Raw genomic sequence first — 25750 nt, forward strand, 5'->3', positions numbered from 1 at the left:
TTTCAAGTGTTCTTACCGAAGAAAAGCAATTTTTATTCATGACATTCATAACAACATGCAGAAACAACCTGTCCATATTTCGTGAAAAATTTGGTAAAACCGCATCTTTAAGGCAAAATTAAATGTATATTGGTGTTTTGCATGATGCATACCTTGCATGTATGTTTAAGTATATATATTTTTGCCTCTAAATCATTTCAATCTATCGATGGAAACGTCCCAACGATGGAATAAGTTAATCATTGGCTCTGTGGAGGGAAAGGTTAAATGATGATCACGTTCCATCCTTTTAGAAAGCGAAATGCAAAGCGAAACAATGAGCGAAATCGAGTTATCTACTGTTTCTGTGATAACCAGGACTGCGGGTGGACTACTTGATGACATTAAAATGACTCTGTCAGAGGTCTGAAGGCCGGTTATTGTCTCAGTATTGAGACAAATGGATCGAAACTTCGGCTTTCTTTTAAACTCTGATTCTATAAAGTTTTGGCGCTAAACATCTAATCAATTATTAGTCAGACGCCGCATGCTGCATGTTTGATCAAAGGACCGCCATTTCCCCAAACTGCCACTTGTTTTACCAAGCGCTATTTCTCGTGTCTTCAAAGATTGGAAATATTGTGGACTTTTTGTTTACATTAACGGTATTTTTACCCCTAAACATCGCTTTTACCCTGTGCTCTTTATTGTTTTCTTGTTTTGTTTTCAAGGATAATCTCTTTGCTCGAAAATATTTTCATTTAGAAGATGTCGTTTTAGGAAACTTAGATTTTCAATATAAACTTGTTTACTTACAAATCTAAATTATTCCTAGTCAAATAATTCTAAAAGACAACAATTTTAACCTTAGCAATCCGCGTAATGCACCCAACCCTAACCCTGCCATGAAAACAAAAAGTGAATTTTTGGCGGGAAGATAACAGCGGTTTGCGCACAGGCTCGCTTCAATTCTGGCCACGTTTGTTTGAAACGGGAATTCAAGAAACTGGAAATAATAAGAAAAGGTCAAAGTGTCCGTAAGTAGAATTTACAGTTTGACTTTCCTCTAACTTGAAGTGATCTCAGTTCTCTTCACTTTCTACAGCTACCCGTGATTACCATGTGTACAACTGTACAGTGACCGCACCATACAACCTTACCCATATAACCGTACCGTGACCATACCATATAACCGTACCGTGACCATACCATATAACCGTACCGTGACCATACCATATAACCGTACCGTGACCATACCATATAACCGTACCGTGACCATACCCATATAACCGTACCGTGACCATACCATATAACCGTACCGTGACCATACCATATAACCGTACCGTGACCATACCCATATAACCGTACCGTGACCATACCCATATAACCGTACCGTGACCATACCATATAACCGTACCGTGACCATACCATATAACCGTACCGTGACCATACCCATATAACCGTACCGTGACCATACCATATAACCGTACCGTGACCATACCACACAACCATACCGTGACCATACCACACAACCATACCGTGACCATACCATACAACCGTACCGTGACCATACCCATATAACCATACCGCGACCATACCATATAACCGTGCCGTGACCATACCATACAACCATACCGTGACCATACCATACAACCGTACCGTGACCATACCCATATAACCGTACCGTGACCATACCATATAACCGTACCGTGACCATACCATATAACCGTACCGTGACCATACCATATAACCGCACCGTGACCATACCATATAACCGTACCGTGACCATACCATATAACCGTACCGTGACCATACCCATATAACCGTACCGTGACCATACCCATATAACCGTACCGTGACCATACCATATAACCGTACCGTGACCATACCATATAACCGTGCCGTGACCATACCCATATAACCGTACCGTGACCATACCATATAACCGTGCCGTGACCATACCCATATAACCGTACCGTGACCATACCATACAACCATACCGTGACCATACCACACAACCATACCGTGACCATACCATACAACCGTACCGTGACCATACCCATATAACCGTACCGTGACCATACCACACAACCATACCGTGACCATACCACACAACCATACCGTGACCATACCATACAACCGTACCGTGACCATACCCATATAACCGTACCGCGACCATACCATATAACCGTGCCGTGACCATACCATACAACCATACCGTGACCATACCATACAACCGTACCGTGACCATACCCATATAACCGTACCGTGACCATACCATATAACCGTACCGTGACCATACCATATAACCGTACCGTGACCATACCATATAACCGCACCGTGACCATACCATATAACCGTACCGTGACCATACCATATAACCGTACCGTGACCATACCCATATAACCGTACCGTGACCATACCCATATAACCGTACCGTGACCATACCATATAACCGTACCGTGACCATACCATATAACCGTACCGTGACCATACCCATATAACTGTACCGTGACCATACCATATAACCGTACCGTGACCATACCATATAACCGTACCGTGACCATACCATATAACCGTACCGTGACCATACCCATATAACCGTGCCGTGACCATACCGATATAACCGTACCGTGACCATACCACACAACCATACCGTGACCATACCATATAACCGTACCGTGACCATACCATATAACCGTAACGTGACCATACCATATAACCGTACCGTGACCATACCATACAACCGTACCGTGACCATACCCATATAACCGTGCCGTGACCATACCATATAACCGTACCGTGACCATACCATATAACCGTACCGTGACCATACCATATAACCGTACCGTGACCATACCCATATAACCGTACCGTGACCATACCATATAACCGTACCGTGACCATACCATATAACCGTACCTTGACCATACCCATATAACTGTACCGTGACCATACCATATAACCGTACCGTGACCATACCATATAACCGTACCGTGACCATACCATATAACCGTACCGTGACCATACCCATATAACCGTGCCGTGACCATACCGATATAACCGTACCGTGACCATACCACACAACCATACCGTGACCATACCATATAACCGTACCGTGACCATACCATATAACCGTACCGTGACCATACCATATAACCGTAACGTGACCATACCATATAACCGTACCGTGACCATACCATACAACCGTACCGTGACCATAGCATATAACCGTACCGCGACCATACCATATAACCGTACCGTGACCATACCCATATAACCGTGCCGTGACCATACCCATATAACCGTACCGTGACCATACCACACAACCATAACGTGACCATACCACACAACCATACCGTGACCATACCATATAACCGTACCGCGACCATACCATATAACCGTAACGTGACCATACCATATAACCGTACCGTGACCATACCATACAACCGTACCGTGACCATAGCATATAACTGTACCGCGACCATACCATATAACCGTACCGTGAAGGTGCGCTAATTCGAGAGTGGGCCATTATTCTAAATTCGGATTTTACTTATACGAATAAGTGTCTACATTTCTTAATTGGAGCATTTTTAAAAGGTTTTTTAGAAGCTGTTCGAAATTTGTTTGTACAGATTATAAATTCAACCCCCACACTTCCCCGTCTTAGCTGCCAAGGACACATGAAAGCGGACATTTGCCTTTCCTCGTAAACATCCCGGGTGGTCACTTGGGACAAGTAGTCGCTTTCAATTAGGAAAATCAGTACAGCCCCAAGTAAACTGCACCCATCATTGCTTGTGAAAAGCTGGCAAGACTTTGGTCCATCATTGCTGGTAAAAAGCTGGCAAGACGTTGGCCAATCATTGCTTGTATTGTGAAAAGCTGGCAAGACGTTGACCCACCATTGCTGGTGAAAAGCTGGCAAGACGTTGGCCCATCATTGCTAGTGAAAAGCTGACAAGACGTTGGCCCATCATTGCTGGTGAAAAGCTGGCAAGACGTTGGTCCATCATTGCTGGTGGAAAGCTGTCAAGACGTTGGCCCATCATTGCTGGTGAACAGCTGTCAAGACGTTGGCCCATCATTGCTGGTGAAAAGCTGGCAAGACGTTGGCCCATCATTGCTGGTGAAAAGCTGGCAATACGTTGGCCCATCATTGCTGGTAAAAAGCTGGCAAGACGTTGGCCCATCATTGCTAGTGAAAAGCTGACAAAACGTTGGCCCATCATTGCTTGTATTGTAAAAACCAGCAAGACGTTGGCCCATCATTGCTAGTGAAAAGCTGGCAAGACGTTGGCCCATCATTGTTGTTGAAAAGCTGGCAAGACGTTGGCCCATCATTGCTGGTGAAAAGCTGGCAAGACGTTGGCCCATCATTGCTAGTGAAAAGCTGACAAAACGTTGGCCCATCATTGCTGGTGAAAAGCTGGCAAGACGTTGGCCCATCATTGCTGGTGAAAAGCTGTCAAGACGTTGGCCCATCATTGCTGGTGAAAAGCTGGCAAGACGTTGGTCCATCATTGCTGATGAAAAGCTGTCAAGACGTTGGCCCATCAGTGCTGGTGAACAGCTGTCAAGACGTTGGCCCATCATTGCTGGTGAAAAGCTGGCAAGACGTTGGCCCATCATTGCTGATGAAAAGCTGTCAAGACGTTGGCCCATCATTGCTGGTGAAAAGCTGGCAAGACGTTGGCCCATCATTGCTGATGAAAAGCTGTCAAGACGTTGGCCCATCAGTGCTGGTGAACAGCTGTCAAGACGTTGGCCCATCATTGCTGGCGAAAAGCTGGCAAGACGTTGGCCCATCATTGCTGATGAAAAGCTGTCAAGACGTTGGCCCATCATTGCTGGTGAAAAGCTGGCAAGACGTTGACCCATCATTGCTGTCGCTGTTTGAACACCTTGTTTGGAAATGCTGTGAGGTAATTCGCAAATATTTCCTTTGTCTTGTGGTCAACCAAGCCTAGCGTCGCCAGCACGATGGCCGATATTGCGCTGTTTATACAGCCCTTGTCAGCCGCCATTTTGTCATCCTAGCAAAATACGAAGCGTGATAAAAGCATCGATTTCCATCGGCTGATTTGGGGAAGCCAATGCGATATTTTCGATTGGATTTGGTAAAAAAAGTATAAAACTTTATAGATGGTTATTTCGAGATTTCGACACGTGCCTTCCAATATTATATAAAAACAATAACAAAGGTGTCGCTGACGAGGACATGGCACTGTAAGGCTGGTGTATTTTGCAGTTTAGAAGGAAACATTTCACGTCTGGCTCTTTGGATTTTTACTGTTATCGGCCGTTACTATCGTCGTTGTCATGCCTTCGTTGCTGTCATCGTTGCGTTTTCTAACAACAGGAAAAGGCTAAGACCCAACAGATATCTGACGTCTTGACTCTCCCGTTATTTTCAAATAGCACACCTACAGGACTCCGTCCTTCCATTAAACCGAGGAACATATTAAATCCATTGGCGCCTGTCTCTGCAAACAAACACGATAGCTCGAGATGATTGTGTTTATTAGAACGGCCTGGTGTTGTGTAGGTGGTAGTTATGTGTTGAAAATAGCGGTATAATGATCACACTTTAAGTTTATTAAAAGTCTGAGATGGACATTTCATTTTGATGTTTTGTCCACATAACTCATAGTTTGGCGAATACGTGCAACGATGTTCTATTCTTTTGCTATTTTTTAATTATCAACTGTCTTCGTCTTGATCTGCTTTAACTTTTTTATTGGGAACCGAGAGGCTTTTAGATAACAGAAAGAGGTAAACAAATGAAATTGAGATAAAGATTCGCTACGAAAGACATTTCAAATACTTCCCTAAAGCCGGTGTCGTTGTTCCAGTTGCTAATGTAACTTTCTTTTGCAAACTACAATGCATGTTAAACCTTCTCTTTTCCTCAATCTTCATTTTAAAGGAATATTAATTATTATATTTAATTAGTTTAAATTGTAAGTTGATAGCTGATACAAAATTTTCAATCTCTCGGCACAAACAGTCAATTTTCTATCGCGGACGATTTTTTCAGAGCAACTTATGAAATATATTGTATTTTGTAAGAAAACTCACAAGGAAAAAAAAAACAGACAAATTAACAAAATTCTGTGGTAAAATTGAATTGAATATGTTTGATACAGCGTAATCGTTAAGTGTTATTTATTGTTACTGTACCTAATGTTTAAGTTATTTGGGATTGATAAAATATTCTAGGTTAGCAGTTTTTTTTACTGTAAACTCTGGGCCATGATTTTTACAGTAGTAAAAAGACAATATATTACTTTTCGTTCGGTACACGCAAAAGATTAGGCTGTAAAGAAGGCGGTAAATATTGCGGCGATAAAACGTAATTCGCGCTGGAAAAAGTAATTCGGGTTTTTGAGGTTTAGAGAGCTACGAACACCATGGTACTAAGACTGCAGTGTTATCTTTAAACCGCCAAATCACAGAGGGATGCTTTGTACAAAATACCCACTTCAAAGCGGCTAGTTGCGGTTTCTTCAGGAAAAGAAAAGACGGTGATGAGGGTTTAGCACGGTTAATGAATGATATAATGAGCGTGCGACGGTTTTTGTCGGCGTTTTGGAAGTTAGATCCGAAAAAAAGTCTCGAGTTTAAAGTGGATCTTTTTTCTGTGTTATGATGGTTGCTTTTAGGGGTAGACAAAAACTTGAGTAGTTTAATAGAAGACTGCAATTAAGAAACCCAAACGTTTTTGAAGACGGACTGTTTTTGTAATTAATTCTAAAAGTGTGATGAAAAAAACAAAAATCGTTATTCAAATCACATCAAATATTCATATCAGCGAAATAAAATGTTGGTAAACAGCTATCTTGAAATTCTTTTTGCTGTATTTCGTATTTATTTACTGCCACTAGAGCCACTGGATTTTTTTTTTCTTTTTTTTTTTATTGGCGTATCCGGGGCGCATCCGGTGTTAAAAAAACCTTCCCTTTTATTTCGTTAAAAAACAAAAAATATTCTTTCCCATAAAATCTCTTTTAATTAGAATTAATTCCCTTCACATGAGGCCTCAGCGCAGATGAGCAAACCCAAAAGTTACCGACTTTCTGAGAATTTCAAAGCAGGGCCGATCCAGACCAAACAATTGCGCTACTTACAGAGAAAGACTGCTACAGCGTTCTGCTATTAGGAGAAGCCATTTTGAACTTCGAAATAAGTGAGCGTGCTGGGAGGGGAGCTACATAGGAAAGAACTAAAAGGTTTTTTTTAATGATCGATGTTATTTTACGGTCGAATGCGACGCGTGCGACCACACTTGCAACGACGGGGTACGAAATAGAGTTGGATATGTCCTTAAAGCGGCGTCTTATAAAGGCCAATCAATCATGAATTTCGGTGGATTTTTTTTGTGAGCTATCTGTGAGAGGGACTTTTTCAATTGCTGTGGGTTGGATTATTGAAATTAAAACAACCGTATCCATGAATTATTTTCTTCTTCCGACCAATTATTGTCATTACCACTTTAATACCAGTAAACCTTCCAGTTTGTAAACCAGCACAACACACCACACTTGAACATTTTCCAAAACTTACAACAAAACCACACATGACCTCAGTTATAAGCCACGACTAGAACGCTTTCACTTCATAAGCAATAATCGTATTCTCCCTCTGTGATTAAAAGCTTTATTACGGCGATTGCGGCATAACACTGTTTTAATTAACACAGTCCGCGGAGTCAACTTGCCGGCCGGGGTAAATCGTGTTTTTGCCCTCTCTATTGGAGCGGCGAATTGTAAAAGCGGGATGGTTGATAAAAAATTAAGAAGCTTAGGTGTTGGTAAATTGTGGAAGTAAACGGACCGGGTGGTAACTAAATGACTTGGGAAGAGATTACCCCCAACGCGGTACCAAAGGGCATTCCCATCCGTTTTTCGCTACAGTGCCTGATTTACTTTTCTAGACCAAATTGCACGTAGAGTATTTTACTCTACAGGATCACTCTTGCTGCATTTCTAAGCAAATAGCGCTGAAAATTTACATTTTTGGTTTTTAATATCTAAGACAATAGCCATCACAAACTCAAACAAAGGAATCTTTTACCCCGTTACAGAAAAGCCGCACGGACGTAATAATGTTTGTTGCCTAGAAAGTCATAAGACTTCGGCGCGCTCTGAGGGCGAATTCGCCGATTCGTCGGATTATTCAATTAGAGTTGCAATAAAGGTACGACAATAACTTGAGATAAATGCTAGCTTTGATGGCCCCGCCTTGCCAAATTTAATATTTCTAACAACTCTGAAGTGCTGGGGATACCGGCTAAGGAATTGTTTAAGCTCTCGTCACCAAAGACTCGCCGCGGAGCTATGGAGGCATTATAACCCGCTACCTGCTCCCCCCTTGTTAGCCTCGGAACAAAATTACGAATGAGTATGGAATTCAGATTCAGCTAAAGTCCCTCGCTAATCCACCCCGGCCTAGACCATTAACGATTTTTTAATTATTTTCTGACAGATTAAATGATTGATGTAAGTAGGCGGCGCTTAGCATGGCGGTCAGCTCGCATCGGCGCGTAAAGAACAACAACAAAAAGCACACGAGTGTTATCCAATACTGACGCCCCCCTCCCCCCTGAAGGGAAGCTATCTCGGCGGTATTTGAGCGACGTGCCTCATCACAAAGCAAATTAAGTTGATACTGCCGTCTGATCGACGGTGCACACAATGCGGTAGTCAGTCTCGGCAACTATCGCGAACACGATGGACGCAAAGTTCCTCTTGGTTTGGACGGTGTTTTCGTGTCTTCACGTGTACGGTGCTAGCGTAGACGGCCTACAAACAGCTTCCGTAGAAGTTGTGATCTATGAAAACACTGGAAGTGACTACACGACCTATACTTATGAACTTAAAGGGAAATTTTCAAAAGCTGGAGCGGCGACGAGCGCAGAGGGTGATATTTTGCAGGTATGTCTCCCTTGTAATCCATTCAGTCTATGGTCATCGCGATCGATTAAGAATATCTCAGTGCGTGGTGCGTAACGACCGACGTCCCGCGCGATGCTTGCTACAAAATTCTTCCTTTCGAAAACGAATCTCTTGTCACTCGTGATCTACATCGAAACTTTACGACTTTGTTTACACGGCTGCCAAAAATCCGACAAGCAAGCAGTCTCGAGGGGAGTCCTCCACGCTTGTTGTCGGTTCGTTTTAATGAGAGCAACGAACGCTTTCTATTCATCGTCTCAACATTGGCTTGACATAATTATAATTACACTTGGTCTCGTAAGTCTATCACGGAAGGTCTCACCACCACTTCATCGCCCGATAAGATAATGGAGAGACTCTCAGCTAGCGGATGGCCGACCAAAATCAAATCGACATTCGAGTTGGTCGTTCGCAAAATACGAACTGGTCAAAGTGGAACATTTGTTTGGATTTGGACAGCCCCTTGTGTAGCGATTTAGAATATCGATTTACAAACTCCGGTAAACCTCGCGTAAGACTACCGAAAGAACGCGTTTTTTTCCACTTTATATTTCCCTCTTCATTTTCAATATCATTTTGCGTATTACGAGCGATCCACAAGCGTTTGTACTTTGGCTACGTGCAATAACATGGTCTGTGATCAATTAGCCATGTATATTTCAATGATAATGTTTTAGCCGCTTCCGTATGGCCCAAAGCCCCGTCAGATAACCCGGCGAATCGATGTGTTGCGGTTTTCCTTTACAATTTAGAATGTTGAAGTACTACACTCTGCTTATACCTAAAAGTTTGAAAAGCGAAGGTCGATAGGTCATTTCTATAAACCATACTTTGGACGTGAAAAGGAACGGTTTGTTTGCTTGCCGGAAACTTGACTCTGCTTCAACAACACACCGTACGACGCTTGATCAACCGTAAACTCATATCCCCCCAACCCTCAAATTCCCGTTTCCTTCATAGCAGGATTTAATCACGACCTAAAACCGATCGGCGCTACCTTTCCGCTAGCTCATCTTTACAACTGTTTCTTTGTTTTGGTGGATTTTGAGCGCTAAGTTACGCGGATTTTTTTTTCGAACTGATGACGACTTCTTACCACACGTGGCTCAAAAGTTGTTTTTGTAGTACGACTACCATTGCTATTTCGTATGTGGCCCAAACATATGTATGAAAACACTTATAATGAGTGCGTCCATGAGCATTTTTTACTATGTTTTTGTAAATGAAATATTTCTGAAGTATTTGCAATGAATTATTTGAGTATTATACGCGTCCTCAAAATCCTATGGAATCCCTGGAACTATTACTCAGTTATTCCTCAAGTTGTATTACAGAAACATCGTCCTACACTTCGGGTGCGCGAGAAACCGTAGTTTTTTAATCAAGTTATCAATTCAAATTCTAAGCCCTCTAATTTATGTGTGTGTTACGACATTATTAAAAGGTTATTCATATTTCGCGAGAACAAAAGGGAGCTTATGCGAAGACCTCACAAACGAGCACAGAAATCGTGCACATAGACGGCTTCTTTTGACCGGTGATTGTTAATTTGAGTGTTTTGATGCCGTCGCTCGGGATATCAATGAAATTTTTTGCGTAATGTCGTTCTTGAAAGTTTTGTTCTCGACAATGATCTTAATTATGTCCCGATTCAGAATACAAAGGTGTTATGCCAGCACCAAGAACATAATTAAAAGAGCAGAGTTTGAATTAAGGCCATCACAATAAAATCATTTACGATTTAGATTGCTATTATTCTTTTGCGGTGTTTCTAGGGTACTCTTTTTAAAAACTACCTCTACGCCGACACCGCCAGTGCCGTTAGGATGGTCGCCGAAAGGCCTGTATCCACCATTCAGGCCTTATGTATGCATTCTTGCCAAATCGCTAAACATCTCTGAGGGATCGCGCGCGCTTTGATACGACTTGTGCTAACAGGTTACTCACTTAACCAGATTTGCTACGCGCTCTCTACTTGACAATAACAAATCTGTCATGGTGCTGACCCGAAAAGGACTCGTTCTCTATAAACACTGTTTATATTTGGCTTCTTCGAAGTGGTTCGTCCACACATTTGTTACGGATTATACTTCAAGACCTTGAAAAAACATGTGTTATTAAATTTCCAATTTTCTCGAGCGTTTTATTATAGTGTTTAATTGTTTTTTTTTTGTACAGGAATTCAAAACAATTTATTATACCAGCTCCATTGTGCCCGAACCATTACGATCTAGAAAACAATACGGCGCTATATATCGACCATGTTCAGAGTCATTTTGTGCCCATATCGGCATATCTCTGCTCGAGTTCGATGTCAGAGAGTTGTAATGTGTCCAACAGTTAAGGGAGGAATGTTTGGGTACTTGCTTAGCTTGTCTTAAGGTTAAGTTATTACCCCGAATTCGCTAATGATAATAAACACTCTTCATTTCAAGTAGGTCTTGAGCACCCCCTCTTACTCTATTAGATCGCTTCCCGTGCAAGATTCTCACAGGAGGAAATTTCCGCTAATTTCTAGAGAAGGAACTTCTACAGGAAGCCTGATTTAAGCTTTATTGTCAGTCCAAATCTTTTAAACGCTGGTATTGCCCGTTCGGGAGAAGCCACAAAGTGTCACCAAATCGAACGTTTAATCGGTGGCAAAGATTGTAAAGCCATCTTGACTTCCAGCCGCGAGTTTGCAGCATTTGATTTCTTTTTGGCATGCGTTCTACTAAAGTAGAAATCCATACGCGGACAATAATGATTGTTATTATCTGCGGCCTCTTTGATCACAGTGAATAAGTCAAAACTCAAACAACAGCTGTCCAGAGAGTCTCGAAAACGCGTATTTACCGCGCTGGTTCTCAGCGCAAAAAAAAAAAATCAATAAGTGAGCGCTAAATGGAATAAGTGGTAAATTAGGCTTAGAGTCTCTCTGGAGTGTAGCTGAATTAGGACAGCAATAAAATATGAGTGCTGCATGCTGATACGTATTTAAAACAAGGCGAACTGGAGTTGAAACGCATACGACATCCAATCATAAGATGTATCTAGACGCTCTATGTAAACTTGTGTTAGAACCCAGATGGAATAACTATTACGGTGAAACCCCTGCCCTGAAACTTCAACATTCTGGCATTGCAATCAGTCACTATACTCTATTCCTGAAGGGACCAAACTGCAATAACGCATGTTAGAACTGGAATTTTGTTATTTTACTGGAAGCATAACCTTTTAGATAGTTTTTGCAGCTGTTTCTCAGGTTGTTATCTAGAAACTTGGTTTATTTTTATGGTTATACATATGCAAAGATAATGTATACCAAAGTAGCTATTCTCTGATTGAATTGTTTGGAAATTCAGGGGTAGCAAACTGCCTTATCATGAGTGACTATCATTATTGTGTCGAGCCACCCATAGGAGTCTTACTTAAAGCTAAATGAATTTCATTCTGCAAATACTGAAGGCAACATAGAAAGACATCTGATAAAATGATAATCCCTTTCAAATATTTAATTACAAGCAATTGTATGATTCACTAAGATCCCTGGCTTGTTTATTGCTCATCAACACAATACCCTTCAATGTGATTCTTTAATTTGATAACCTTTCTTCTACAGTTCACAATCTTGTTGTGTAAAGGATTTAATTGTTATAGAATCTGTTTACTCTAACTTCTTTATGGGATCGCCTGACCTCTTCTGTGATATCCTCTTTCTCAGATCCACCCCCTTGGATTATGTAACACTTCAGATGACAGAGATCTTTACGAATATGGATGGGTAGGCGTGGTAAAACTTACTGCCCCAGATGGACAGAACAGACCATGCTTCACTTTATTTGAGAAGGTAACATAACAACAAAACAATGTATAACATATATACTGCCTCCCACATCATTACCTTATCTTTGGGTCTTTGTGGCATTTATTGTCATTAGATGGACAATTATATTGCCTTGATGTGGCTTGGTGTCTAGCTAATCATTTGTTCATCAGCTGTTTGCAATTAATTTTAAGGTTTTTGTGGAATATTGAATTTTGTTTTGTTTTAACTGTAAAAATAAGAAACAGTGTTTGTTTGGGACAAGCTGTAGTGTATATACTTATACAACATCCCAGGTTTCAGGTCAGGGAAACATCTACCAAGTACTTTATCAGTCTTATTTTCTTGTGTTGAGTGATTAATAAAAGCAAGGTGCAGTTTTTATTTATTGTATATTTTAATCAAGTCTGGTTTTGCTTCAAAGAAAATTATTTATAGAAATCATGGTATTAGTTTGATACATTCTGTGGGAAGCAGGTTGTTTTAAGAAAGAAAAAATAATTTAAAGAAACACAAAGCAGTACAGGCTAATTACCCGTGAAAAGAGTTATAATTACTCTCCCAGCTTGCTTCCCATTGTTGATCTTTGAGAGAGTGCATCAGTTGCTGGATGTCACTCAGCTTTCATTTCAATTGTGAGCGTTTATAGCTTGCTCTGCAACATGTTAAGTGGTAACTTTCAAGCCTTGTTACCTCTTAAAATCTTAATTAAAATAATAAAATAAAATCTAAATTAGATATTCCTTAGTTTTTGCTTTGTTAATTTACAGGCAAAGCGAGCCATGCAAAGAGGTGCAACTGCTATCATATTTGACACAACAGATGTCCCTGATGCGGTTGAGGAGGTTAGAAAAACAACAACCCAGTACAAATTCCAGCATAAATCTCCTACAAAGCTAAGTTAAACAGAGGGTTCACAAGAAAATGAAAATATTTGGAGTATTATTGAAAAAAAATGCTTGGGTCAATGTCTTTTTCAACCTTCCAAGTAGCCTGAGAGTTGAAATATACTTATCTGTTGCCCTGTGGCGAATCCAGGGTGGCTTCAGGGAGCCTTGCCTGTGACTTCAGAATTGATGGTAGCTTAAATCGCCAAATTTACCTACCGCAGATGTTTGATTTATCGGTATCCCCTCCCCCCTCAGAGTGGCACCCCTGTTAAAAGATCTTCTGCCTCTCCTCCAACTCTCTTGTCCAACCATTATAAAGAGTGGATCCAGGGGAATAAATTAGTGGATATCCACACCCAAATTTGATGAGTTCTGGTACGTTCTTTGTATTATCCACTTCTCTGTATTCCCTTAGTTTTCTTTTTGTCCACTCCTTTTTCTAAAGTCGGGACATAGAAGGCTACTGTCTATGTGAAAAAAAATTACAATATAATTCTTTTGCTTAACTTGTTTTATCTTTAGCTCAACTCTATTGAGGACCAGGCAGTCAGACCTGTGGTTTTGATAAAAGGGCCAGATGCCAAGAAACTTATGAATATTTTGAAGAAGTGAGTAAAGGCAGCTGTGACCCATATTCACATTGCACATTGATAAACATGTATTCTTTTCTCTTTTTTTTTCATTGTTCCAATCACATATACTGACTCAAATCATCCTTTTTTAGTCAAAAGGTAGCAAGGGCTAGGATACAATATGGCGTTGCTGGTTACACGCCACAGGTTGGTGATAATTTCATAAAAATATTTCTTCTAAACAATATCTATTGTCCATTGCCAAGTAAAGTGCATTTGTCTTGTTTAATTACCTGAAAAACCTTGGCGTACTTTCAAGCTGTCATTTATTACACATTTAACGTATGTCCATTGAAATGATTAGCTATAAGTCCAGGAACATGTTAAAATAAGGTTATGTTCTTTTCTGACTTGTGTTTTTTATTATTCAGCGGGCTGCAAATGAGTATCTGGATATGGTCATTTTCATGACCTTCTTCATCCTTGTCTCTGTCATATGCTTTATTCTTCTTCTGAAGGTAAGGATTACTAGAAGCCAGATTAATGTCAGAAAAAAAGATATCTATTATCACATCAGAATTATCCAAATATTGATATATGGCCATGCAATACATCTCGATGAATTACACACAGAAAATAGTTTTGTTGAACAGCAGTAAATTTGATCCCACTCCGCAAGAGTCATTCTCATTTTCCAATTAACGTTTTCCATCTGTTAGGCAAGAAAGCTGTGAAAGTTTGAGTAATGCTTATTTGTTTTATTTTTGTTCTTGTAGATCAAATGGCGACAAAAGCAAAAAGAGGTGTGTCAAACGAGCTAAGAAAACCTTCTAATTTTTAATTACTGAATTTCATTTCATTGAAAGAAAAATGACAAGGCGTTTAGAAGATCCACATATACGTTGTTTGTTTTCTTTGTCATTACCATGAAAGACCAACCGCTACCAAAGCGAACTAATTATGTGTCATTCTAAACTAGACCAAAGCAAAGTAAACATGCCAAGTTCGCATGTGGTTGTAAAAATAAAAGCATTATTTCGTCTGTGTTCTACAGTCCTCTTTAACAAGAATGGCGCTACACGCGTTGTCAAGAATGGAAACCAGACAATACGAAAGCAGTTTGGCAAACTCTGAACGCTCGAGCCATATAGAAGAAGACGGGCTTAGCGAGACTGCAAGTTTGGCTAGCCACGTTACGGAAAAGAACCCTAAATGTGTCATCTGTTTGGAAGGATTTAAAAATGGCCAGGTATGAGAAACGAGTCAATTACGCGGCAACAATAAACAATGACAAACATAACGCAATACCAGATAACTCAGAAACATGTCACTTTGTTTAGCTCTATTACTGCTGCCGGATGTTTAGATTGTTTTATTTATCGGTACGCTAATAGGAAAAATTCTGTTGTCAAGGGTGATAAAAAAGTTCAGCTGAGCATTTCTTGGATTAAAAGTGTGTCAATCAAATCTGTTTTAAGATCACTGATTGGATTTTAGACAAGTTACTCAATGTCAGTGGAAAAATACTTTTTATATAGAAAGCAGTTCATATTTTAGATTCCTCACTAGAGGTAGGATAGGTAAAATTGTTCTGAGTTTCTTTGTATGCTTCCTTGGGATCAGATGATACAAACAGCAAATAATAGACAAAAGGTTGACATCACATTTGTTCTGTTTCTTTTCTGTTAGGACTTGCGAATAGTTCCTTGTCGTCATGAGTTTCACAAGGAGTGCGTGGATCCATGGCTTTTGTCAAATTTTACATGTCCTTTGTGTATGCTAAATATTGTGGGTGAGTCTAGTTTTGATGTTTGTTATTCATTTCCTTTCTTGTTTGTGAAGATTTACACCTTTTCTTATCTTTTCAACACGGACTATTATGTGGAAAAGCGTACGCCGCAGTTTCCTAATTAAAGTTTCCCTAAAAGCTTTTCAACAATGCATTGCGCAAACAATAGTTGGCTCTAAGCAAAATTGTCACAAGAATTTATTTTGGTCATCACCTCTCAATATTTTTTTTTCTTTTACAGAGCGCGATAATTCAAAAAAGAAACCTGGCCGCCCGCGCCGCTGGTTCTCGTCTCTTGCTTGCGGGCGCTGCTTAAGAGTCCGGGAAGCGGAGCATTCTCCTCTTAACTTGAATACGTTTCACCACGACTTTCAAATTGTCTCCATACAAGAATCAGAGCAAGAGGACTCTAATAAATATGGAAATACAACGAACAATGACGCGCCATTGCGGTCAGGGCGTGAATCGAACTCTGTTGCGAATCTTAGCGATATCTCGTCAGTGGACTTTAACAGAGATATCGAAGGAAGAATATCCGAGGCGAATTCTAGTGACGGCACGTGCGCGTTCGGTTATATGCCTGTTTTGCCGCCATTACGGAGGGACTACACACATCAAATGGTCGTAGTGGCGCCGCTCAAAGGTAAGCAAAACACTCTGCCCCGCTTTTGGGTATCCTGTGTTTTTTTTTTCCTCTTTTTTTTTTTTTAGTTAAAATGATTTCACGCCTAACATTACCGCCCACTTGTTCCAATAAAGCACACTCGCTTCCCTCCTACCGGGCTTCTTCGGGTCATTACTACCCTGCTTTGTGTTTCACATCATTCTATGAATTACCTACGGTATGAGAAAGAGATGGTGCGGGAGAGAAAACTTTTTTTAGATTTTCTAGATGTGATAAGATCAGAAAATTACGTCTGCTGCACTCTAAAAATTTCACGGCACTTATACCTGATCACTACAAATTAGCGAGGTGTTTCGACATATCTACGTTATCCTTATCGACAATATTAAGTTACTTCATTCCATGGCGTTTCACTGACACGTATCCCAAATGCGCAAGAAGATTGCGAACTTGCGATGTCATGCTGTAAGCTCGACAGTGTTGAGTTATCTCCCCCCCTCCCTTGAGATTTCGGACGCACCCCCCTTTTTCGATCTTGTCGTGATCTCCGCCTAGGCGTGGTATCACGCATGTGCACCCGCTGGTAAACGGATTTCAAGGTGTTATTATAGACAAAATCATCATGCCACTGGTGTCTCCGAGTCTGACATATTCGAGGTGTGCTACCGAATCTAACACGCGTAATTATACTTCTCTCTTACAGCGGGAATGCTAGACGCTTCGCAGGAAGATATTGTATAGCTGTGAATCGATCTATGAATTCGCCGTGGGACAGCCGCTCTGACCCGATCGGTGGGCGTCCATCCGTTACCCCACCCTTTCACCAAGGGACGCTTTAATTTAATCCTACAGAACTGCCGCATTCGATAATATACCAAGATTTTTCAAGCAGATGCCTTCGAAAAATCTTGCCAAAGTTATGGCAAAGCTATCACGCGAGTCTGTGTTAAGGGAATCGGGATTTTCTAGCGAAATTCTGTCCGTGCCCGAGATTTGATTTAAAGTATACCGCGCGTAATCTGGTACTACATGCTATTTCAGTTTTACTTTACACTTCACACCCAGTGTTTTGCAGTACAGCTGTGTGGGCTTCTAAGCAACAGTCGTTACTGCTTAAGCTTTCCCTAAACACGCTGATCTGACCATCTTGTTGCACGGCTTGTGATGTGGAATGCACCTCGGGGCTTTTGACACAGATGACGCTCGTTTTATTCTTCACTAGCAATTACCACACAGATAACCATCATGAATGCTCCTCCTAGACTTGCACTCATTCAAGTAAACTCGGAACTCTCCTAACATCTGAACATACACCATTTCTTAAGATAAACTCACTATCTCTTGCTTAAAGCTCCTGCTGTTATGAGGCTTAGGACTGGAATCCGCGAAAATTACTCCTAATCCAAAGAAGGCAGGGAGTATTTAACAACACTCTCTCCTCTCACATGTGGGATACATTTACCACCCCAAAGTTCTCGCTTGTACAGCGTCAGATTGTCACGCAAGCTCTTGCTCAAAAGATATCTCATCACTGCACACGCGTTTATCGTCTTGAAGAGTTTTATATCGATTTAATATATGCACCGATTTTATATAGAGCTTTTATTAAAAAGTCTGTGAATCTCGACTCGGTGCATATGCGAAAAAAACCTTGGTGAATAGAGGCCGCCCAAAGCTCGTTTCTAGGACAAAAGCGCTGGACTCTCAATTGAGAAGACAATGTGCTTGGAACGAGCTTTAGGTGTATTATATATATGTTACATCGACTGATAAAGTCAATACAAATTAGCTTAATTTCGTACTTGTAAATAGCAAATCAAGAGATCTATTTTGAAAAAAAACATTAAGAAGTCAACGGTTTTGATTTTATTTTATAAAAGTAAATGATTCATTTTGAGCTAATAAGAAAATTAAATAAAATATGAGGAAATTAAGTTGAGTTGTTGGTGCTCTGTGAATCATAAATGTCCGAAAAGTAGTGGTGGGGTGTCATAGTGCGCCACGTAAAAAGGCGCTTGAAGGCTTTTTGGACTCTAAATTATTAACTTCTCCCTTTGTTGGCTTGGCTGAGCTTGGCCTGCCTGGTTAGTCGTGCACCAACAATGCTGGCGAAGTCTCGCCCGACTAAACAAAGGCAGGCCCGTACCCATGGGCGGGTGTAGGGTTTGCAACGCACCCCCACCCAACGGCGAAGGTCCACTTTCGGTTCTCAATAGACGTGCTATTTGTAGACAAAACTATAAAGCATAAGCTAGATCAGTCTGGTATGTAACCAAATCCGACAATAAACATCCCGTGGCAATACTGCAAACGCATAAAATCCTTTTTTTCCTCTGGGTTGTTCACATTTGTGACCCGGCAAGGGGAAACGTTCACTAGAGAAAAAGCGTTCGGGCTATGAACGAAAAATATCGTTCGACGGATTATGCAGAACGCTTTAACGATATTCAGAACGATATCAGGTTTCTACGAGTAACGATCTCCGATTTTCAAGATCGTTTCTCTGATGAAAAGAACGTTTGTCCGAAGGCAATATCGTTCTTCCGAAGACAAGTTCGTTCTCCCTGTTTTTAAAATCGTTCATCACCGAGGTTAACACTCAAAGGCGAGAACGTTTTTTTCCCGATTTTCAAGACAAGAACTTCCACAAAGACAACATCCCTCTTTCGATAAATGCTTGGTTTGCTAATTTTTAATTTTGAGCTATATTTCAGCTTAGTCAGTGACATTAAAGTTGCGGTTTAACAAGTTGTTGTTTTGCAAAGACAAGTAAATTAGCTGAATCGCTTTCATAGTTTGTTTACATCTCATAATCATTTTCAACACTTCACCTATCGCGATAATCGTAATGGCAAATAAAAGCTCAGATATAGGAGATTCTTTTTAGGGGCGGTCGTATTGATGCGCGAGTTCATTAGCAAGCGCAAAGCCGTCACAGTAAAGTTGTTGTCGCAATTAACATTTCGTTGTTTTGAAAAGACAAGAAAACATCAACAGCCGACTCGCTTTCTTAATTTGCATACGGCTCAAACAAATCGATGGTCGAACTTTGCGGATCGCGACTATCCTAAAATGGCAAAGGAAAACTGAGATATAGAGGATTCTTTTGGGAGAGGTCTGTTTGATGCGCGAGCGAGAACCGTCATATTGTTGTCGTCAACGTTAAGATGTCGTTGTATTGCAAAGACAAATAGAGTCGACTCGCTTTCTTAGTTTGCATACGGCAAATATCAAGGACATTCTGCAAACTTAAGAGCGGTCTTCCGAATTTCTAGGGACGATCTTCCCGAATTTTAGAGAACGATCTTCCGAACTTTAGAGCGTTTTTTTTCGAATTTGAAGGGAACGAACTTCTGAATTTAAAAAAACGTTCTTCCGATTGTGCCCCGGGAACAAGATCGTTTATGAACGATATAACGAAGCAACATCGTCCCCTCATTATTAACAATATCGTTCCCTCATTATAGAAAAAGCGTTCACTGATCTTCCAGATTTGCCCAAAAACGTTTTTCGCTAGTACGTTTTCCCTTGCCGGGTCACATTTGTTATCAGAGAACCCCCCCCCCCCCCCCCCCTCCCCGGAAAATAATATAGGTCCACTTTTTGGATTTCGCACCCCCCCCCCCCCCCCCCCTCAAGAAAAATCCTGGGTACGGAATTGCAAAGGCAAATAAAATGCTGGCGAACTACTTCGCAGGCCTTTTCATGTGACGATCCAAGTGCAAATACATGTAAATAAACAAAGTCAATTTTTTGGTGTTCATTTGCATGCCTTTGGAACGATGCGCGAAAAGAGCGGCGGTTTTTCAAGGCCTAACATTTACAGCATCTTGGTTATCAGGGGCGGCAGAGTGGTCCCATAAGTGTGTGTGTGTGTGTGTGTGTGTGGGAGGGGGGGGGGGGGTTGAGGGGTGGGTAGTGGTTTCAGGGGGAGGGGTGTGGTGGTTTCCCTTGGAAGATATTTATTGTTCATGTATTCAAATGCGCCAGAGTTGGTACACTGAAGGACAATAAATCATTCTGATTCTGATTATAACCTAGGTTTTTATGCAAGGGATTTTAAACTGTTTAACAAATTTGTTGTCAGTTGCATATGAACCGCTTGAAACCAGTTGGTTTAAAACAAAAACGTTCATATGAAAAAAAAAAGGAGAAGGGGGGGGGGGGGGGGCTGCAGGTCCCATATTAGAATTATCATCTATTCTTAAGAGATTATTACTCAAGTACCCCTCAAGTTACACTGGATATATAAAGTTTCTCTTTGGGGCAAATCTTGACCAAATCTTCACCAACAAGGTCAATCTTTATTAACTTCTGTACAACGATTTTACTATCAACACATCGGTGTTGATAGCTCCCATGTGTGGTGTCCAACACACTAATACTTCCAAAAGCTTCGATAAAAATCGATTTTAAAGCATTCAATCGAAATGGAAGAATGACAAAATCCTTTGTCGGTAGGACTAAGAGAATGGGAAAATATTCGTTTCCTTAGCCAGCCTAACTTTACTGTACCTAGACACAGGCATAAAGGTACATGGTTCTAGAAATGAGAGAAAACCTAACTGAAATTGGATAACTCGAACTCCCGACCCAAAAAAGTTTGCACCAATGTAGGGTCGTAAATGTGTGTATTTTAGCTCCTTAACATTTCTTCTAAAATTTTAGGAGGTGGAAGTGGGGGAGTTAAAGGTCTCCCTGGATAGATGTTGCATGTTTTTACACTAAGCAAAGCCACCCAAACCTGCTAACTCATTTCTGCTTTCCCTAGAGTTTGATGTTCCTGGCTTCTATTGTACCTGTGATAAACTAAAATCTTACCCTCAAAACATCATGCTTACTCTTCTGTGCAGTATTTGCAAGTTCAGCCTTTTTAGGAATTTCTCTTTCAGGTATTTATTATGTAGACTAAAGATTGGATTGTAATAATTGTTTTTCTCTTACTGCAGCATGTACTGATCACATTCTTGCCTCTTCAAATATAAATGGCAGTTTATCCTTTGCCTTTGCAATCCCGTGATTGTATGGCATGTGGCAAATTAGCTGGTGTCTGTCCCCATTGCATGAAGTTTCAAAAGATCTTCATCTCAATGCAAAGATGAGCATAAGTATTGTGCACAGTGCTATGACGCATGCAAGAATAATTGAGTCTCTTCTTTTTCTGAGATTGATTTTCTGCATCAAGTTGTTCAGGGCTGGAAAACGATCTAGGATTAAAGTAAGTCAAGGATCAAGACTATCACAGTGAATTTCCTCAAGCTTCATCTCTAAAGCACAGGCTTACCAACCTCTCAGCCAGTCTCCAGTCAATCTTTCCCGAATTATCACGAACTGCTCACATTTTAGAAATACTGCTTATTCTGAATAAATACACATCACAAAGCAATGAGCGTTTATTGTGACCTTTACTCTAGGATAGAGTAAAGACAATTACAGGAGGTAATATTCAAGCTAGGTACTGAGATTGACTGGAGACTGACTGAGAGGTTGGTAAGCCTGTGTCTAAAGCAAGAGAACCTGGGTTCAAACCCATGTCAGGTCAACTTTGGATATTGTGGGTAACAAATATAACATAACAATCCAAGAACTTGAACTACTAACATCAAAGCTATGCAGAAAGGATACGAGTGACATTGGACAGTCGACCAGTTACGCCATGTAACATTCCACGTTGACTCTGCAAGTTTTCCTTGGTTGCTAATGCAATACTGAAAACAATATCATCATCATTGCTGTCATCATAAAAATAATTTCTGCTATTAAAAGATAATCTCAATTTATCTAATAATCAAAATTAAAAAATAATTACTATCATCACTACAACAACCAAAATCGAAATCATCATACCACCATTCCCACCACTTTTACCAAAATCATTATTATTACACATCCAAGAAGTACCTTTCCTACCCCCCTTAAATGTAAGGGTGACCAAGAAGTGCCTTCCCTACCCCCCCCCCCCCCTTAAATGTAAGGGTGACTGAGCACAAGGCTTTAGCACTTCATCAGCATCAGTCATTATCATCATTACCATAACACCACCATTGCAAACTCCATCTTCATCGCTATCAGGTGACAAGTCTATAAAATAGCATGTCAGATACCTCAGCATTGTCAAGTTTTAATCCTTACTTACCCTATCGCATCATCAGTTAATCTGTCGGAGCTAAAACAGAAAAAATGCATCTTAGCAATAGGAATTTTAACTCTACATCATTACATCCACACTGCATGGCAACATATCTCATAACAATTAATTAATTAATCAATTAATATCAACCTACTTTCTTATGTGTTCGTTCTCCTTGAGGTATAGATCTGTTCTTCGGTTGAGACCAGTTTTATATGCACTGAAAAAACAACAACTTTAATTACTGTCGCCATGGAAACCAAAACTGCAAAAGTAGGAGAGTGGTAGCAGTAAAAGAGCTCAGCTTAAAAAAGTGGTCACTCTTGAATAAGCACCTAAACAGATGAACAGAACAATACAAATCAAAGAGCTTACTTTATGTCCCTATGGACAGATCCTAATAAGTCTTCTCTGTCTCTGTAAGCCTGGATGTTAGCCTTGAAAAACAGAATACAATATGTCCATAATAAGGATTTTTTTTTCAGTTGGCAAATAAATAATAACCTTAAACCCCTTGATTGGAGGGAAGGTTTTATAGGGAGGAGACTATTTTAAAAAATGGTTCTATAGATAGATAGATATTTTATTCGTGGCACCTTTAAAAACATTACATTGGTGTAGACCCATTAATTTATAAATAAATGCTATTGACTGATGTTGACATGTTTTGCTTACTTTACTTTTTTGCATGTTTTTATTCTTGTTGTTTTAGGGGGACTAGGTGATGTCAATGCACATTGTGATGAAGCTTCACATTTCTTGCATTAATACATTCAAAAATTTGTTTGGCTAAGCACTGATTTATGTTTTCATTCCAGCTCAACCCAATAATATAGACAATATTATTTTCTTTGTTGGCTTGGCATGAGGTGTAACATTGAAACCTGCATGCATTTTGAGGAATCCCAGTAAATCACCCCGATCATTTTTATACAGAGGACTTGTTGGAGAGAGGGGGGGGGTACCTTAGTTCATGGTACCTTAGTCTTTGTGAATTCATGAGAGTAGTCTTGCAGTATATCTCTGTGCCTTTGGAGGGTGTGTAGCTGGGCAGCATTAGACTGGCCCAGATTGTGCAGACCAGATGCAAACTCTGCCATGGAGTCATTCACTTCAGTCAGCTGTAAAAAGGAGCATCATAAGGAACTATTTTGTCTAATTACAGTGTGTTATTCTGTAATGGGGTCATCATCTAGAAAGGGGATCCCAGTTGTTTTATTACTGATTGTAGTTCAGAAGGGAACCATTCCTGGTACATATCTATGGTTACACACTTTAATTTCTGGTCATACATGGCATATGATCAGGCTAGTGATGTTTTGGTTTGGAAACTTTCACCTGTCTACATTAAGACATTAAGAAAATGTTGGTACCTTCACTGTGGGCATGTTATTTCCATTAGCACATGTCAATCTTCAAAAAGATTATTTCAAAGTTGTCATAGGCAAATTTTGGATATTTATGGCCTTTTGGCGATTAATACTTTTGATTAAAAAATAACATAAAAAATGAGAACCCCTTTTGAAGCAAGGCTATCGTTCTACGTGTATGCCAAGTCAAATGAAAATCAGGACCAACATTTCAAAAGTTTGTTGCTTTTAGTGCATTTTAGTTTCGCTGTAATGCACCTCAAAAGGTCACGAGGTCCCATATTAACTCTCTAATTTCCTTGCACCTAATAACATCATTTACATCAGTCAAATCCGCTTTATTTTTGTTTAGTACCCTATATAATGACCTAACCAAAACATTTATGCAGATAAACATTTTTGGATTTTTTTAGTGTGAACGTAAACCTTAAACACTGGTTTGCAAAAAAATATCTTCTTTCACTACAATCTGATTAAGACTAGCCAGATTCTCAAATGAAAACGATAGAGTTCACCCTCTCTCTTTCTCTCTCTCTCCCATCTGATACACTTAAGCAAGACTCCTGACCTCAAGGTTGCAGTCTCTCTTGTTTCAGAACTGACGGATTTGGTCAATTCTTTATAGTTCCTTCTTTCAAATAATATTTGGCTTGTATTGATAGCAAAAGATGCGCATTCGCAAGGGTAAATAAAGTCTGCATTTCCACGGGTTAGTAAAATAAAAGTGTATCACAGGGAGGGTTGGGAGGGAGCATGGTGGATTCTATTGTACGTGTCTGAAAATAATGCTAGATTAGAACATTGCTTTTTATGTGTAGCCAAATGGCATAAACACAATGCTAATAATAGACTTCATATAAACCGGACATCTGTCAGACAATACATTATGACCTTGGGACTGTTAGTGGTGCAGGGTGCATTACTGCCTCTGAAAACTATACCTAGTCTCTTCTTAACAAACACTTATGGTACCTTGGATAGAAGCTGCTCAATTTCCAAGGACATCGTCTCGAACATCCGATCATTCGTAGAGCTGTGCAAAAGAGGAGTTTTGTCCGAACTATGAGAAAAATTAACCAGGAAAAATTACTCTTTACCCTTCACCGATTACTATAGCAAAAGCAAGCCTTATATTTATAGCTGCTGTATACTTACTTTTCCTTAGCTTCATTGTTGTATGACGTTCCAAGTTTACTAAATGATACCAACTTCAAATCAATTTCGTTCTCAAGTTGTCTTGCTTTTCTTCGTAAATCTACAAGACATTTAAAATTCGGATGAATAACAAAACTCAGCTATTTGATTTCTTACTCGCATTTCCATTTGCAATTGAATGTTTAAATTAAGCAAAGTAAAGATATTTTTTTCTAACCTTCCCACTTATTGATTGGAGGGGAAGCCATCTTGGTTGACTCATCTCTTACTTTCGAAAAGCATGCCGGGATTTTCTACGTGTTTCTTTTTAGAAGTCATCCGCTGGTCTAGGCAATCGCAGATTTATATTTTTATCGCAGTATAAGATTATTGATTATAGACGCTTATTTTTTCACAACAACATTTTTTCCTTTCATATATTTATTGTGTATCATACATAATTTCCGTGTTGAGCTTGAACAAGAGACCATGATGT

At 40.1% G+C, this 25750-nt stretch overlaps 3 protein-coding genes across 4 annotated transcripts; 1 reads left to right on the plus strand and 2 right to left on the minus strand.

Moving 5' to 3' along the window:
- Positions 1 to 3516: 3516 nt before the first annotated feature.
- On the minus strand, positions 3517 to 4938 carry LOC125561779 (the record flags this gene model as incomplete). Its single annotated transcript, XM_048726152.1, has 1 exon — positions 3517 to 4938. A coding segment is annotated over one exon (888 nt), but the record flags the coding sequence as incomplete, so codon positions are not given.
- Positions 4939 to 8269: 3331 nt separating this feature from the next.
- Positions 8270 to 18559, plus strand: LOC5502937 (E3 ubiquitin-protein ligase ZNRF3). Its single transcript, XM_001624011.3, has 11 exons — positions 8270 to 8918; positions 12643 to 12768; positions 13515 to 13589; positions 14157 to 14242; positions 14359 to 14413; positions 14638 to 14724; positions 14983 to 15009; positions 15261 to 15455; positions 15896 to 15998; positions 16237 to 16638; positions 17324 to 18559. Exons 1-11 carry the CDS (start codon positions 8715 to 8717, stop codon positions 17359 to 17361), a joined length of 1398 nt encoding a protein of 465 aa, XP_001624061.3. The 5' UTR covers positions 8270 to 8714; the 3' UTR covers positions 17362 to 18559.
- A 2345-nt stretch (positions 18560 to 20904) lies between these two features.
- On the minus strand, positions 20905 to 25625 carry LOC5502934 (Golgi SNAP receptor complex member 1). 2 transcript variants are annotated; one of them, XM_032371239.2, is made up of 9 exons: positions 25493 to 25625; positions 25276 to 25375; positions 25093 to 25153; positions 23731 to 23871; positions 23126 to 23187; positions 22905 to 22970; positions 22757 to 22786; positions 22246 to 22328; positions 20905 to 21827 (listed from the first exon to the last, which is right to left on the minus strand). In XM_032371239.2, the coding sequence occupies exons 1-9, from the start codon at positions 25521 to 25523 to the stop codon at positions 21703 to 21705; spliced, it is 699 nt and encodes a 232-aa protein (XP_032227130.1). In that variant the 5' UTR covers positions 25524 to 25625; the 3' UTR covers positions 20905 to 21702. The 2 variants fall into 2 exon arrangements, with proteins under 2 accessions (XP_032227130.1, XP_001624055.1); XM_001624005.3 differs by having other exon boundaries at positions 25093 to 25180; positions 25493 to 25624.
- Positions 25626 to 25750: the final 125 nt, after the last annotated feature.

This window comes from Nematostella vectensis, chromosome 4, assembly GCF_932526225.1.
Source record: "Nematostella vectensis chromosome 4, jaNemVect1.1, whole genome shotgun sequence".
Taxonomy (NCBI): domain Eukaryota; kingdom Metazoa; phylum Cnidaria; class Anthozoa; order Actiniaria; family Edwardsiidae; genus Nematostella; species Nematostella vectensis.